General features: G+C 38.2%; 1 protein-coding gene across 1 annotated transcript in view; it reads right to left on the bottom strand.

Annotated features, from left to right (window-relative positions):
* Positions 1-12,868, bottom strand: part of EHHADH (enoyl-CoA hydratase and 3-hydroxyacyl CoA dehydrogenase) — a 63,695-nt gene that overhangs the window by 23,826 nt on the left and 27,001 nt on the right. Inside the window, exon 5 of the mRNA XM_007971862.3 lies at positions 7,367-7,471. Within this exon, the coding sequence (XP_007970053.1) occupies positions 7,367-7,471 (105 nt within the window). The remainder of the gene's footprint in view (positions 1-7,366; positions 7,472-12,868) is intronic.

Genomic DNA, 12,868 nt, shown 5'->3' with positions numbered 1-12,868 from the left:
TGTAGCTAAGGCTGAGAGCTCTGTCCCTCCTGACCTCGAGTCCCAAGCCCCTTTCTCTAACAGAATGCATCCTTTCCACACTGGCCTCCCAAAGGCATCCCTTTTTTTGGGGGCGGGGGGGGGGCGTAAATTTAATGATTCAGATATTAGGAAAAGATCATTTTTTTTCAAGTCAAGAGTCTAGATTACCTACTACCCAAGTACAACCACTACTGAAAATTTGTTACATCGCCTTATAGTTTTTTCTTTACGCAAATATGTATAAGAACACACGCACACACTTGTAAAATTTTCTATCTGGCTGTTTTCTTCTTAATACTATATGTAAGCAATTTTCCAAGTTCTTCAACTTTCTTTAAAAATGGAAGTTGCAATAGCTCAATGAAGTTAGTTCATTGAAATTATCGTTTTTACATAATTAATTTCCCAAAACTAAATATTTGACTTTCCAATATTTTATGATAATCGAAAAGCTTTAGTGAGCATTACTATATACAAATCTTTGTGTATTTATGTGATTATTTCTCTATGGTAAATTCCTAAGAATAGAAAAACTAAGTCAAAAGGTATGAGTAATTTTAAGCCTCTATATGTGATTTGTCCAATTGCCTTCTAGATAGGATGTATTACAAGCATTCTAATGAGAGCTTATTTAAACTCAATCTCACTGTATTTTTTCCATCTGTTCTGATCTATTTGGCAAAAATTAGTGTCTTTTAAATCACTTTTTTTTGTTAATAAATTTTAAAAAGCATTTAAGAGTTAAGCGTACACTTACTTTACAACCCAGCAACACTATTCTCAGGTATTCACCCAAGAAAAAGGAAAAACTATGTCTACAAAGACTTGTGTAGGACCAAAGTGGAAACAACCTAAATGTCCATCAACTGATAATGGATAAACAAATTGTGGTTTACCCACACTGTGGAACACAAGTCAATTAAAAGGAAGAAAATATTAATGCATGCAATAATAGGAATGGCTCTCAAAAACATTATGCAAAATAAAGCCAGCCACAGAAGACTATATACTACTGCATGATTTCATCCATATGAAATTCTAAAAAAACTGTAAAACTACAACAGAAAGTAGGTCACTGGTTGCCTGTGGCCAAGGGGAAGAAAAAAGGATTTATGGGAAAGGGGTATGAGAATACTTTTGAGGGTGATAGAACTATATTTTGATTGTGGCAATGGTTACATAACTGTAAACAATTACCAAAATTCACCAAACTCTCCCCTTAAAATGCATGAATTTTATTTGTAGAAATTACACCTCAATAAAGCTAGAAAAAATAACAACAAAACCAAAAACAATTTAGAAATGTTTGAGAAAACTAACTTATCCTAAGCCAGGGAATAAAACAAAACAAAAGCAAAAATCACTTAAGAAATTTTGGAGAAAAACTAACATTTTCATTTTTGCTTATTTCCTTTCCATTTGTATCTGTGTCCATACATACTCTAGATCATGATGATCATTACTCTATACATGACTATATACTACATAATTGCAAATACATGTACATTTATATTCTAAACATTTTTATATCACAATTTTACATTTTTCTACATGGTCTTCATGATTATAATTTAAAATAGTAATACATAATTGTCTAAAGCCCTGAAGTGTTAAAAGGCGAATTACAGGTTTAAAGCAAATGGTGCCTCAATATTTGGATGCCACCAAGTGGACAAACTGTATAATGTCATTAAGATTAAACACTACTTGGTAAGTTTTATAAAGTAAAAATGTTTAATTTAATGTTTAAAATTAATTTAAAATTGTCAATAAAATAAAGTGTAATCAGACCATTTTATAAATGTAGCTAAGGTTGAGACTTGAATCCAGGTCTCCAAGATCATGAACCTCATCTATTTCTTGAAGTAACTTAATTCTCAAATCAGAATCTAGGGAAATCACTTAAGCAAAAGAATTCCCTGTTTAAATTGAGACCTTTACAAACTAAAACTACAGATGTGAATGACAGACATGGGTCTATCTTTAGCAAACCAAAGAATCATTTAGGGACCTCCAAATGCAAATAGCCTTTGCTGTGTGTCTATCAAGTGACTTCTAACAAAACAACAAGCCCCCTCGGGAAGCACAGTGATGAAAATACAGTGAAGGTTGCCTGAAAGGCAGAGAAAAACAGTAGGAAATTTATTTCTATTTGGGCAAGGACTTGCTGATTCTCTTTAGGGGCCTCCATTATTTTCCCCCCATTGTTCCTCACCTCTCCAGTTCAAGCTTTTACTTTCACATTGAAACAGTAACTGGCTAGAGCCACAAGAAAGAAAGATTATTTCAGGAAAGTGTTTGGTCTCTGCCAGGGTCAACAAAAGAATGACTCCTTCAAAAGAATGCCTTTGAATGACACTGGGCCATCGCCTGCCACCAAGCGGGAGATCAGCACTCTGTTCCGCCTGTGACCCAATACTCTTCCCAATTATTTTTTTCCGGCCATTTTTACCCTCTCCTTCTTGCTCATTTAAAGCTGACAACCTCCATAGACTGAAAATAAACTGTTTAAAAACAAACAAACAAACAAAAAACTCTAGGAGTGCCACTGAAAGAACTCTGAAAGGAACATCCTGAGTCCATAAAGTAAGAAATCACTGAGAGAAGGACATAATTCAGTTTGCAGAGACAGAAGTTCTCAAGGTCCACAGCTTTGCTGCAGTAAATTACAGAGTCTGTGATATGGTTTGGATGTGTGTCCCCTCCAAATCTCATGTTAAATGTGATCCCCACTGTTTGAGGTGGGAGCCTGGTGGGAGGTTACTGGGTCATGGAAGCTGATCCCTCAGGAACGGTTTAGTACCATCCCCTTAGTGATAAAGGAGTTTTCACTCAGTTGATGAGGGATCAGCTTGTTTAAAAGAGTTTGAGGCCGGGCATGGTGGCTCATGCCTGTAATCCCAGCACTTTGGGAGGCCGAGATGGGCAGATCAGGAGGTCAGGAGTTGAGATCAGCCTGGCCAACATGGTGAAACCTCGTCTCTACTAAAAATACAAAAATTAACCGGCATGGTGGTGTGCGTCTGTAGTCCTAGCTACTCGGGCTGCTGAGGCAGGAGAATCACTTGAACCCAGGAGGCAGAGGTTGTGGTGAGTCAAGATCACGCCACTGCACTCCAGCCTGGGCAACACAGCAGGACTCCGTCTCAAAAAACAAACAAAAAAAAGAGGTTGGGACCTCCACACTTCTCTCTCTTGCTCTGTTGCCATATGACGTGTCTATTCCTGCTTCACCTTCAACCGTGGGTAAAAGCTCTGAGACCTCACCAGGAGCTGAGCAGATGCTGGTACCATGCCTGTACACCCTGCAGAACTGAAGCCAATTAAACCTTTTTTCTTTATAAATTACCCAGCCTCAGGATTTTTTTTTTTTTTTTTTTTTTTTTTTTTTTTGAGACGGAGTCTCCCTCTGTCGCCCAGGCTGGAGTGCAGTGGTGCGATCTCGGCTCACTGCAAGCTCCGCCTACCGGGTTCCTGTCATTCTCCTGCCTCAGCCTCTGAGTAGCTGGGACTACAGGCGCCCCGCACCACGCCTGGTTAATTTTTTGTATTTTTTAGTAGAGACGGGGTTTCACCGTGTTAGCCAGGATGGTCTCAATCTCCTGACCTCGTGATCCGCCCGCCTCGGCCTCCCAAAGTGCTGGGATTACAGGCGTGAGCCACCGCGCCCGGCCAGGATTTTCTTTATAGCAATACAACAGACTAGCACAGCCTGTCTTCAATCTACTGAAGTGTTTGTCTGGTTGGTCATTTTAATGTCTTTTTTAAATTTTATTTTATGTTCCGGGATACCTGTGCAGAATGTGCAGTTTTGTTACATAGGTAAACGTGTGCCATGGAGATTTGCTGCACCTATCAACCCATCACCTAGATATTAAGCCCAGCATCCATTAGGTATTTATCGTGATGCTCTCCCTCCCCCTACCCCCTGCCGACAAACCCCAGTGTGTGTTGTTCCCCTCCCTGCGTCCATGCGTTCTCATTGCTCAGCTCCCACTTATAAGTGAGAGGATGTGGTATCTTGTTTTCTGTTCCTGCATTAGTTTACTAAGGATGATGTCTTCCAGCTCCATCTATGTCCCTGTAAAGAACATGATCTCACTCCTTTTTATGGCTACATAGTATTCCATGGTGTATATGTACCACATTTTCTTTATCCAGTCTATCATTGATGGGCATTTGGGTTGATTCCATGTCTTTGCTATTGTGAATAGTGCTGGAATGTACACATGCATGTATCTTTATAATATACAATGATTTATATCCCTTTCGGTATATACCCAGTAATGGGATTGCGGGGTCAAATGGTATTTCTGGTTCTAGGTCTTTGGTGAATTGCCACACTGTTCGTCCACAATGGTTGAACTAATTTATATTCCCACCAACAGTGTAAAAGCAATCCTATTTCTCCACAGCCTCACCAGCATCTATCTGTTGTTTCATGACTTTAATAATCACCATTTAATAATCAGCATAAGATGGTATCTCATTGTGGTTTAAATTTGTATTTCTCTAACGATCAGTGATGTTGAGCTGTTTTTCACATTTGTTGGCTGCATAAATGTCTTCTTCTGAGAAGTGTCTGTTCATGTCCTTTGCTCACTCTTTAATGGGGTTGTTTGTTTTCTTCTCGTAAATTTGTTTAAGGTCCTTGTAGATTCTGGATATTAGACCTTTTTCAGATGGATAGATTGCAAACATTTTCTCCCATTCTGTAGGCAGTCTGTTCACTCTGATGATAGTTTCTTTTGCTGTGCAGAAGTTCTTCAGTTTAATTAGATCCCATTTGTTAATTTTAGCTTTCATTGCAGTTGCTTTTGACGTTTTAATCATGAAATCTTTGCCCATACCTGTGTCCCGAATGGTATTGCCTAGATTTTCTTCTAGGGTTTTTACAGTTTTGAGTTTTATACTTAAGTCTTTAATCCATCTTGAGTTAATTTTTGTATAAGATGTTAGGAAAGGGTCCAGTTTCAATTTTCTGCATATGGCTAGCCAGTTCTCCCAGCACCATTTATTAAATAGGGAATCCTTTCTCCATTGCTTGTTTTTGTCAGTTTTGTTGAAGATCAGATGGTTGCAGATGTGCGGACTTATTTCTGAGTTCTCTATTCTGTTCCATTGGTCTATGTTTCTGTTTTTGTACAGTACTATGTTGTTTTGGCTACTATAGCCTTGTTGTATAGTTTGAAGTTGGTAGTGTGATGCCTCCAGCTTTGTTCTTTTCGCTTAGGATTATCTTGGCTATATGGGCTCTTTTTGGGTTCTATATGAATTTTAAAGTAGTTTTTTTTTTTTTTTTCTAATTCTGTGAAAAATGTCAATGGTAATTTAATGGGAATAGCATTGAATCTATATATTACTTTGGGCAGTATGACCATTTTCACAATATTGATTCTTCCTGTCCACGAGTATGGAATGTTTTTCCATTTGTTTGTGCCCTCTCCGATTTCCTTTAGCAGTGGTTTGTAGTTCTCCTTGAAGACGTCCTTCACTTCCCTTGTTAGCTGTATTCCTAGGTATTTTATTCTCTTTGTAGCAATCGTGAATGGGAGTTCATTCATGATTTGGCTCTCTGCTTGTCTACTATTAGTATATAGGAATGCTTGTGATGTTTGCACATTGATTTTGTATCCTCAGACTTTGCTGAAGTTGCTTATCAGCTTAAGAAACTTTTGGGCTCAGAAGATGGGGTTTTCTAGATATAGGATCATGTCATCTGCAAATAGAGACAGTATGACTTCCCCTCTTCCTATTTGAACACCTTTTCTCTTTGAGAAGAAGTCTCGCTCTGTCAACCAGGCTGGAGTGCAGTGGCGTGATCTTGGCTGACTGCAATCTCTGCTTCCCAAGTTCAAGCAATTCTCCTGCTTCAGCCTCCCAAGTAGCTAGGATTACAGGCACCTGCCACCATGCCCGGCTAATTTCTGTATTTTCAGTAGAGACAGGGTTTTACCATGTTGGCCAGGCTGGTCTTGAACTCTTGACTTCACCTTAGCCTCCCAAAGTACTGGGATTATAGGCAGGAGCCACTGCGCCCAGCCCTTGAATACTCTTTATTTCTTTCTCTTGCCTGATTGCCCTGGCCAGAACTTCCAATACTATGTTGAATAGGAGTGGTGAGAGAGGGCATCCTTCTCTTGTGCCAGTTTTCAAAGGGAATGCTTCTGGCTTTTTCCCACTCAGTATAATATTGCCTGTGGGTTTGTCATAAATGGCTCTTATTATTTTGAGGTGTGTTCCATCAACACCTAGTTTATTGAGCGTTTTTAACATGAAGGGATGTTGAATTTTATCAAAGTCCTTTTCTGCATCTATTGAGATAATCATGTGGTTTTTGTCAAGTTCTGTTTATGTGATAAATTATGTTTGTTGATTTGTGTATGTTGAACCAGCCTTGGATCCCGGGGATGAAGCCAACTTGATCGTGGTGGATAAGCTGTTTGATGTGATGCTGGATTCATTTTGCCAGTAAATATATATATATTTTTTTAATTGAGATGGAGTCTCACTCTGTCACCCAGGCTGGATGAACAATCTCAGCTTACTGCAATCTCTGCCTCCTGGGTTCAAGCAATTCTCGTGCCTCAGTCTCCCAAGTACCTGGGATTACAGGGTGTGCACCACCATGCCCAGCTAATTTTTGTATTTTTAGTAGAGACAGGGTTTCACCATGTTGGCCAGGCTGGTCTCGAACTCCTGAACTCAAGTGATCCACCCGCCTCGGCCTCCCAAGGGATTACAGGTGTGAGCCACTGTGCCTGGCCTAGTTTGCCAGTATTTTATTGAGAATTTTTGCATTAATGTTCATCAGGGATATTGGCCTGAAGTTTTGTTTTTTTGTTGTATCTCTGGCAGGTTTTGGTATCAGGATGATGCTGACCTCATAAAATGAGTTATGGAGGAGTCCCTCTTTTTTAATAGGAAAAAAATTCATGTGATAAAAAATTTAAAAAGCTACAGCAAGGTAAACAGTGAAAAGTCTCCTTCCAGTAGCTTCTGCTGGCTGACCAGCCCTCTTCCCAGAGGCAGCCATTAAACATTTCTTGTGAATCTCTTCAGAAATGTTTTATGCATAAACAGTTAGATATATACATTTTCCCTATGTTCTATCCCACCCCTCCTTTTTGTTATACCAATGGCAAACCACTATATACAATAATGCTTTTTTCACTTAATAATGTATCATGGGCTTCATACCATATCAGTACAAACAGTTTCTCATTCATTTTTAAGCAGTATCATATTTCATCACATGGATGTACCATAAGATATTTAGGAGTTCCTTATTTAAATGAACATGTATCTTGTTTACAGTCTTTGGCTATTTTTATTATTTTCTTACCTGAAACTCTCTGAGCAAATCTGATTGCTTCTTCAACCGGGTCTGAGTTCACAACTTTATCTAGAATGCCCAGCTTGAGTGCTTCACCTGCTAAAATATGTCTTCCTGAAATAAACAACAACAACAAAACAATCAAAGAACAATGTAAGATTAAAGCAAAAGCATTACTCTCTCTAGTAGGAAAGGCTGTCTGTCTGGATATAAATATCTACTATTGAATAAGGTAAGTAAGAACCACATTGACTGATAGAGTAGAAAGATCACCACCAAGGTAACCAGGAAACTTGGATTCAAGCTCCAGCTCTAGTTTCCACTATTTGTGTGATCATGAAGAACTGCACCAGGACCACCATTTCCTCATCAGCAAATGGCAATAATTATGCTTATCTCAGTAATTCTGAATATTAAGTGAGAATAATAGATTCTCTTTATATTCTATAACTCTCTACAGAAGTACTTTATGAACTACAAATCTCTACAGAACTCTATAGAAAAGTGAGATGTTTAGTTTTTGATAATAATAATAGAAGTAGTAGCAGCACACCACTGGCTGTGGTTGGTTAAAAAAAAAAAAAAAAAAAAGACCAGGAACGGTGGTTCATGCCTGTAATCCCAGCACTTTGGGAGGCTGAGGTGGGCAGATCAACTGAGGTCAGGAGTTCGAGACCAGCCTGGCCAACATGGTGAAACCCTGTCTCTACTAAAAATACAAAAATTAGCTGGGCATGGTGGTGGGCACCTGTAATCCCAGCTACTCAGGAGGCTAAGGCAGGAGAATCGCTTGAACCCAGGAGGTGGAGATTACAGTGGGCTGAGATCACACCACTGCACTCCAGCCTGGGCAACAGAGCTAGACTCCATCTCCAAAAACAAAAACAAAAACAAAAACAATAAAAAAGAGAGAAAAAATTTAAAAAGATAGTTCCCAGACATAAATATAGTTAGCTCAATGAGAAAAAAAAGTAAGTTGACATTCTATAAAGTATAATTAAAATTACATAGGACAAATGGGATGGACTTCTGCCAGTTTTTGGCTACCCAGCATTTCAACTCCTCCCTTAGTTTGTGGAATTGCTATTGTGTAGGCTTTGAAGCCCTGCCTCCTACTACAGAAGCTAAAAAGGACACAGATGATTAGACAATTGACAATTTGACTGTGGCAGCTGGAGTGTGGCCCATGACCCCAGTTAGTGAACTGAGTGCTCTGTTGAGGGTTTTTAGCTTGCAGTTAGTGACACTAAGCAGCAGCAACAGGTTAAACCTCATTTTACAGCTGCCAATATCTAGTGTCTGGCAGTGGTGGTGCTGGTACACTTAGCATCCAGTCATACCATTGGCATCCTCCAGTACAGAATGTCAGCAACAGGGGATATAGAAGTTTGATGAAGGTTTGCGCCGTTCCTAAATTTGCCTTGACAGTTCTTCACCCATTGTAAATATGCAATTTGATCGGCATATTCTGTGGTAAGAGGTAGGGGACATCAGCATCCCCTATCCCAGGGTCAGAAGGAAGGAGACAGTGACACACCGCTTGCTTTCTTGCCAGTACCATCTTGCCTTCTGAAAAGCAACCATCAAATCTGTCTTGGTGGCAACAGTTCCACAGTCTTCACTGCACTTACAGTGTTGGTGGATGCCATCGGAGACAAACCTTCCATTCCTGATTCTTATTAGTGCTTCAGAGAACTACAAATGAGTTTTCTTGATTGGATAGAAAGTTCAGTGATTTTTTTTTTGTTTTGGTAGGTGTCTCTTTGAAAAGCAGTATTTGGGCAGTTTTCTGGAAGTATTTCTGAAAACAGGCTTTCAGACCTCCTCCTGAAGTAAGGAGTAGGGTAGGAAGTACATAAGTAGTTTCCGGGGTCAAGTATCCTGTGTATAAAATCACTTTGGTAAGGAGAGAGTGAACAGCCTACCCAGGTTAAGGGAACCAAGCAAACACAAAATGGAACATGGAAACCTGGACACTGTTACAAAAGGATTTTGAGGTCAACTAAGCAGGGAGAATGTGAGCTACTCCCAGATGGACTAAAAATTTCTTTAGCTGTAATGATTTCTTCTGGCTTGGATTTCACAAAATTGGAAGAGTATCACTACTATTCTAACAGAGTCAATGGGATTCCAAGTACAGTCATATACCATATAATAACATTTCTGTCAACCACACATATATGATGGTGGTCCCATATAATTACAATATCATATTTTTACTGTACCTCTTCTATGTTTAGATGTGTTTAGATACACAAATACTTTCCATTATGTTACAAATGTCTACAGTATTCAGTAAAGTAACATGCTCTATAGGTTTGTAGCCTAGGAACAATAGGCTACACCACATAGCCTAGGTGTGTAGTAGGCTATACCATCTAGGTTTGTGTAAGTAAACCATGATGGTCACATAACAACAAACTCATGTAATGATCATTTCTCAGAATATATCTCATTGTTAAATGATGCGTAGCTGGACTTTTATCCAGTTTCAAAGAACTAAGGATCTAAAGACATGGCTCTGTATATCCAATCCAGATTCTTAGGCTATAATTTAAATTTGTTTTTTCTTATGACACCGTAAGTGTAGATGACAACCACTGTCCAATGTGCTCTGATAAGAACCCTGTGTGCCCTAAGGGAACTGAGGCTGAGAGTTCTCTTCTCCAACCTAAGTAATCTCAATTTTCTCCAATTTTCTTGATAGCTTCTTTCCTAACCTTTAAAATTTTTTTCCACATGGAACTCTTTCCAAATGTCATATTCAGGTTTTCCTAAAATTGTGCAGACTACTCACAAAGACAGGTGTATAATTCTAATGTTAGCTCTCTTCTAATTCACTGTGACCTTTTCTATGCAAATCAAAACCCCATCATATTCTTACTGTTTTTACCTCTTTTCTGCATGTTAAAAATAGTGCTATTTCTTTAAGCAGTGCTTTGGGAAAAGGCCAATCCTAGTTCGTTTAATTTCTTTTTGTCAAAGCCAGTTTTCCTGATTTCTTCCAATAATCTTGGTTTCAGGCAATATTGCAAATAGGGCCACAAAATTATTCAATATTCCCCTACATGCTTTAAGTTTCTGTAAACCCTCAAATTTACAGACTCATTTCACACTATTATGATTTCCTCCTATATTTTAGGCTTCTTTGCTTCCTATTTTGTCTTTTGTACAATAAATTGTCTCATGTGCTTTGAATTTCTGAAGTATGTTGGATCCTAAGCATCCTTTTATGAATTTGACATTAAATACTTAAAATAGTTCACATTCTTTAAACTGTACTTATTATACCATTGTAAATTAAAACAATATCTAACTTGATTTATTGAAGGAAATAAATGTCATATTTCTGGACTTTCTCTCCTTTTATACACTACACTACAGATTTATAAAATCATCCACCCATTTAAAAGAAAAAAGCCATGTTTAATGCATATGGCCTCACAATATTTTCTTTTCTTTCTTTCTTTTTTTTTTCTTTTTCTTTTGAGACAGAGTCTCACTGTCACCCAGGCTGGAGTGCAGTGGTATAATCTCAGCTCACTGCAACCTCTGCCTCCCCGGTTCAAGTGATTCTCCTGCCTCAGTCTCCTGAGTAGCTGGTACTACGGGTGCATGCTACCACCCCCGGCTACTTTTTTATATTTTTAATGGAGATGGGGTTTCACCATACTGACCAGGCTGTTATCAAACTCCTGACCTCAGGTGATCCACCTGCCTTGGCCTCCCAAAGTGCTGGGATTACAGGTGTGAGCCACGGTGCCTGGCCCACCTCACATTATTTTCTAATTTGGCTAATGTATACACAATTTTATATTATGGTTTCTATGTCAAAAGATGTGGATTTCTACTAGCAGTTCTCGAAGGGGTCTTAGGACCCCTTTGCCCTCTTAAAAATTATGGAGAACTCCAAAAAGCTTTTGTTTATATAGGTTATATCTATCAATATTTACTGTATTAGAAATTAAAACTGCAAGCTTTTGTCTGGATGTTGAAATTACAAGGCTAGATGCGGTGGTTCACACCTGTAATCCCAGCACTTTGGGAGGCCAAGGCGGGCGGATCACCTGAGGTCAGGAGTTTGAGACCAGCCTGGCCAACATGGTACCCCCCGTCCCCCGTTTCTACTAAAAATACAAAAATTAGCTGGGTGTGGCACGAGCCTGTAGTCCCAGCTACTTTGGAGGCTGAAGCAGGAGAATTGCTTGAACCTGGGAGGCAGAGGCTGCAGTGAACTGTGATCGTGCCACTGCACTCCAGCCTGGGCGACAGTGGGAGATACCATCTCAAAACAACAACAAAAACAAAAACAAAAACAAAAATCACTGCAAGCTTTAAAAATGTTTATTAGTTCATTTTAAAATAATAAACTCACTGCATGTTAGCATACATGTTTTTATGCGATACTTATATAAAAAATTTAAAAATTAGTGAGAAGAGTGCAATTTTTTAAAATTTTTGCAAAGTTATTTGCTGTCTGATTTAACAGAAGACAGCTGCATTCTTATTCTCCTATTGCTTCTGCATTCAATCTCTTGTGATATCACACAGCATATTACAGTCTCTGGAAAATTCCACTACACATTTGTGAGAAAGGCAAGTAATGTCTTATTATTATGAAAATAGATCTGTTCTCAAGGACCCTGTAAAGGTCTTAGGCCATACCCAAGAGTCCCTGGACCACACTTTAAGAATCTTGCGATTTAGATAATCATTCCTCATAAATATTACATAGCATCCTAGTATGTGAATGTTCCATAGCATTTACTTGTGGCTGGTATAATTTTAGTTCCTTTGAAAGTAACCTTTCGTTTTATTTGTTTTTATCCTTTGGAAGCTTGCAGGATTCCATTTTCTGGATGTTTAAAATCTTTACCAAGACACATCAAAGAATTATCTGCTCATCAGTTTTTCCAGGAAAATGGCATGCTTGTTAAAGTACAATCTCTGATGCTATTCAATGTCTGAAGAATTTCTTCTATTTTTTTTCTTTTGGTTATTGCTTTCATTTTGCCTTGTGCTTTGGGAGCACTTATTATTCAAAGCAGAGACCTCTGTTATATATCTTCCATGTCTGCTATCTTTATTTACATTTTATTTATCTTTTTGTTAAATTCTTCTGAATTCTCTACATGTGTCTTTTTATCCTCTATGTTGTTGATTCTGTAATCTATCCTATCACATCTTTTTATTACTTCAAAAAGAAATTATTTTGGCTAAGGTTTTGATTTTAAATATGGTGTTCTTATTTAACAAAATATTTTCTTTTCTAATTTAGAATAATGTGAGTTTTCTAAACTTTTTTGTTTTCTTTAATGCTTAAGTAGATTCACATTTACATTTCATTTTTTTAAGTCGTAAAATATTTTTGTAGGTTTTAGGGTTACAGTTGTTCTAGTTTTAAGAATTTTTGTGTGTCTGTTTCTTTTGGTCGTAGAACAATATTTGCTGATATTAATTATTTCTGCCCGAGAGCCTTGAGTGCTAGTACTAAAAAAAATATAGAGAAAA

Source organism: Chlorocebus sabaeus, chromosome 15 (genome assembly GCF_047675955.1).
Source record: "Chlorocebus sabaeus isolate Y175 chromosome 15, mChlSab1.0.hap1, whole genome shotgun sequence".
NCBI lineage: Eukaryota > Metazoa > Chordata > Mammalia > Primates > Cercopithecidae > Chlorocebus > Chlorocebus sabaeus.
Note: the sequence above shows the minus strand (reverse complement) of the source record. Positions and strands in the feature narration are given on the sequence as shown.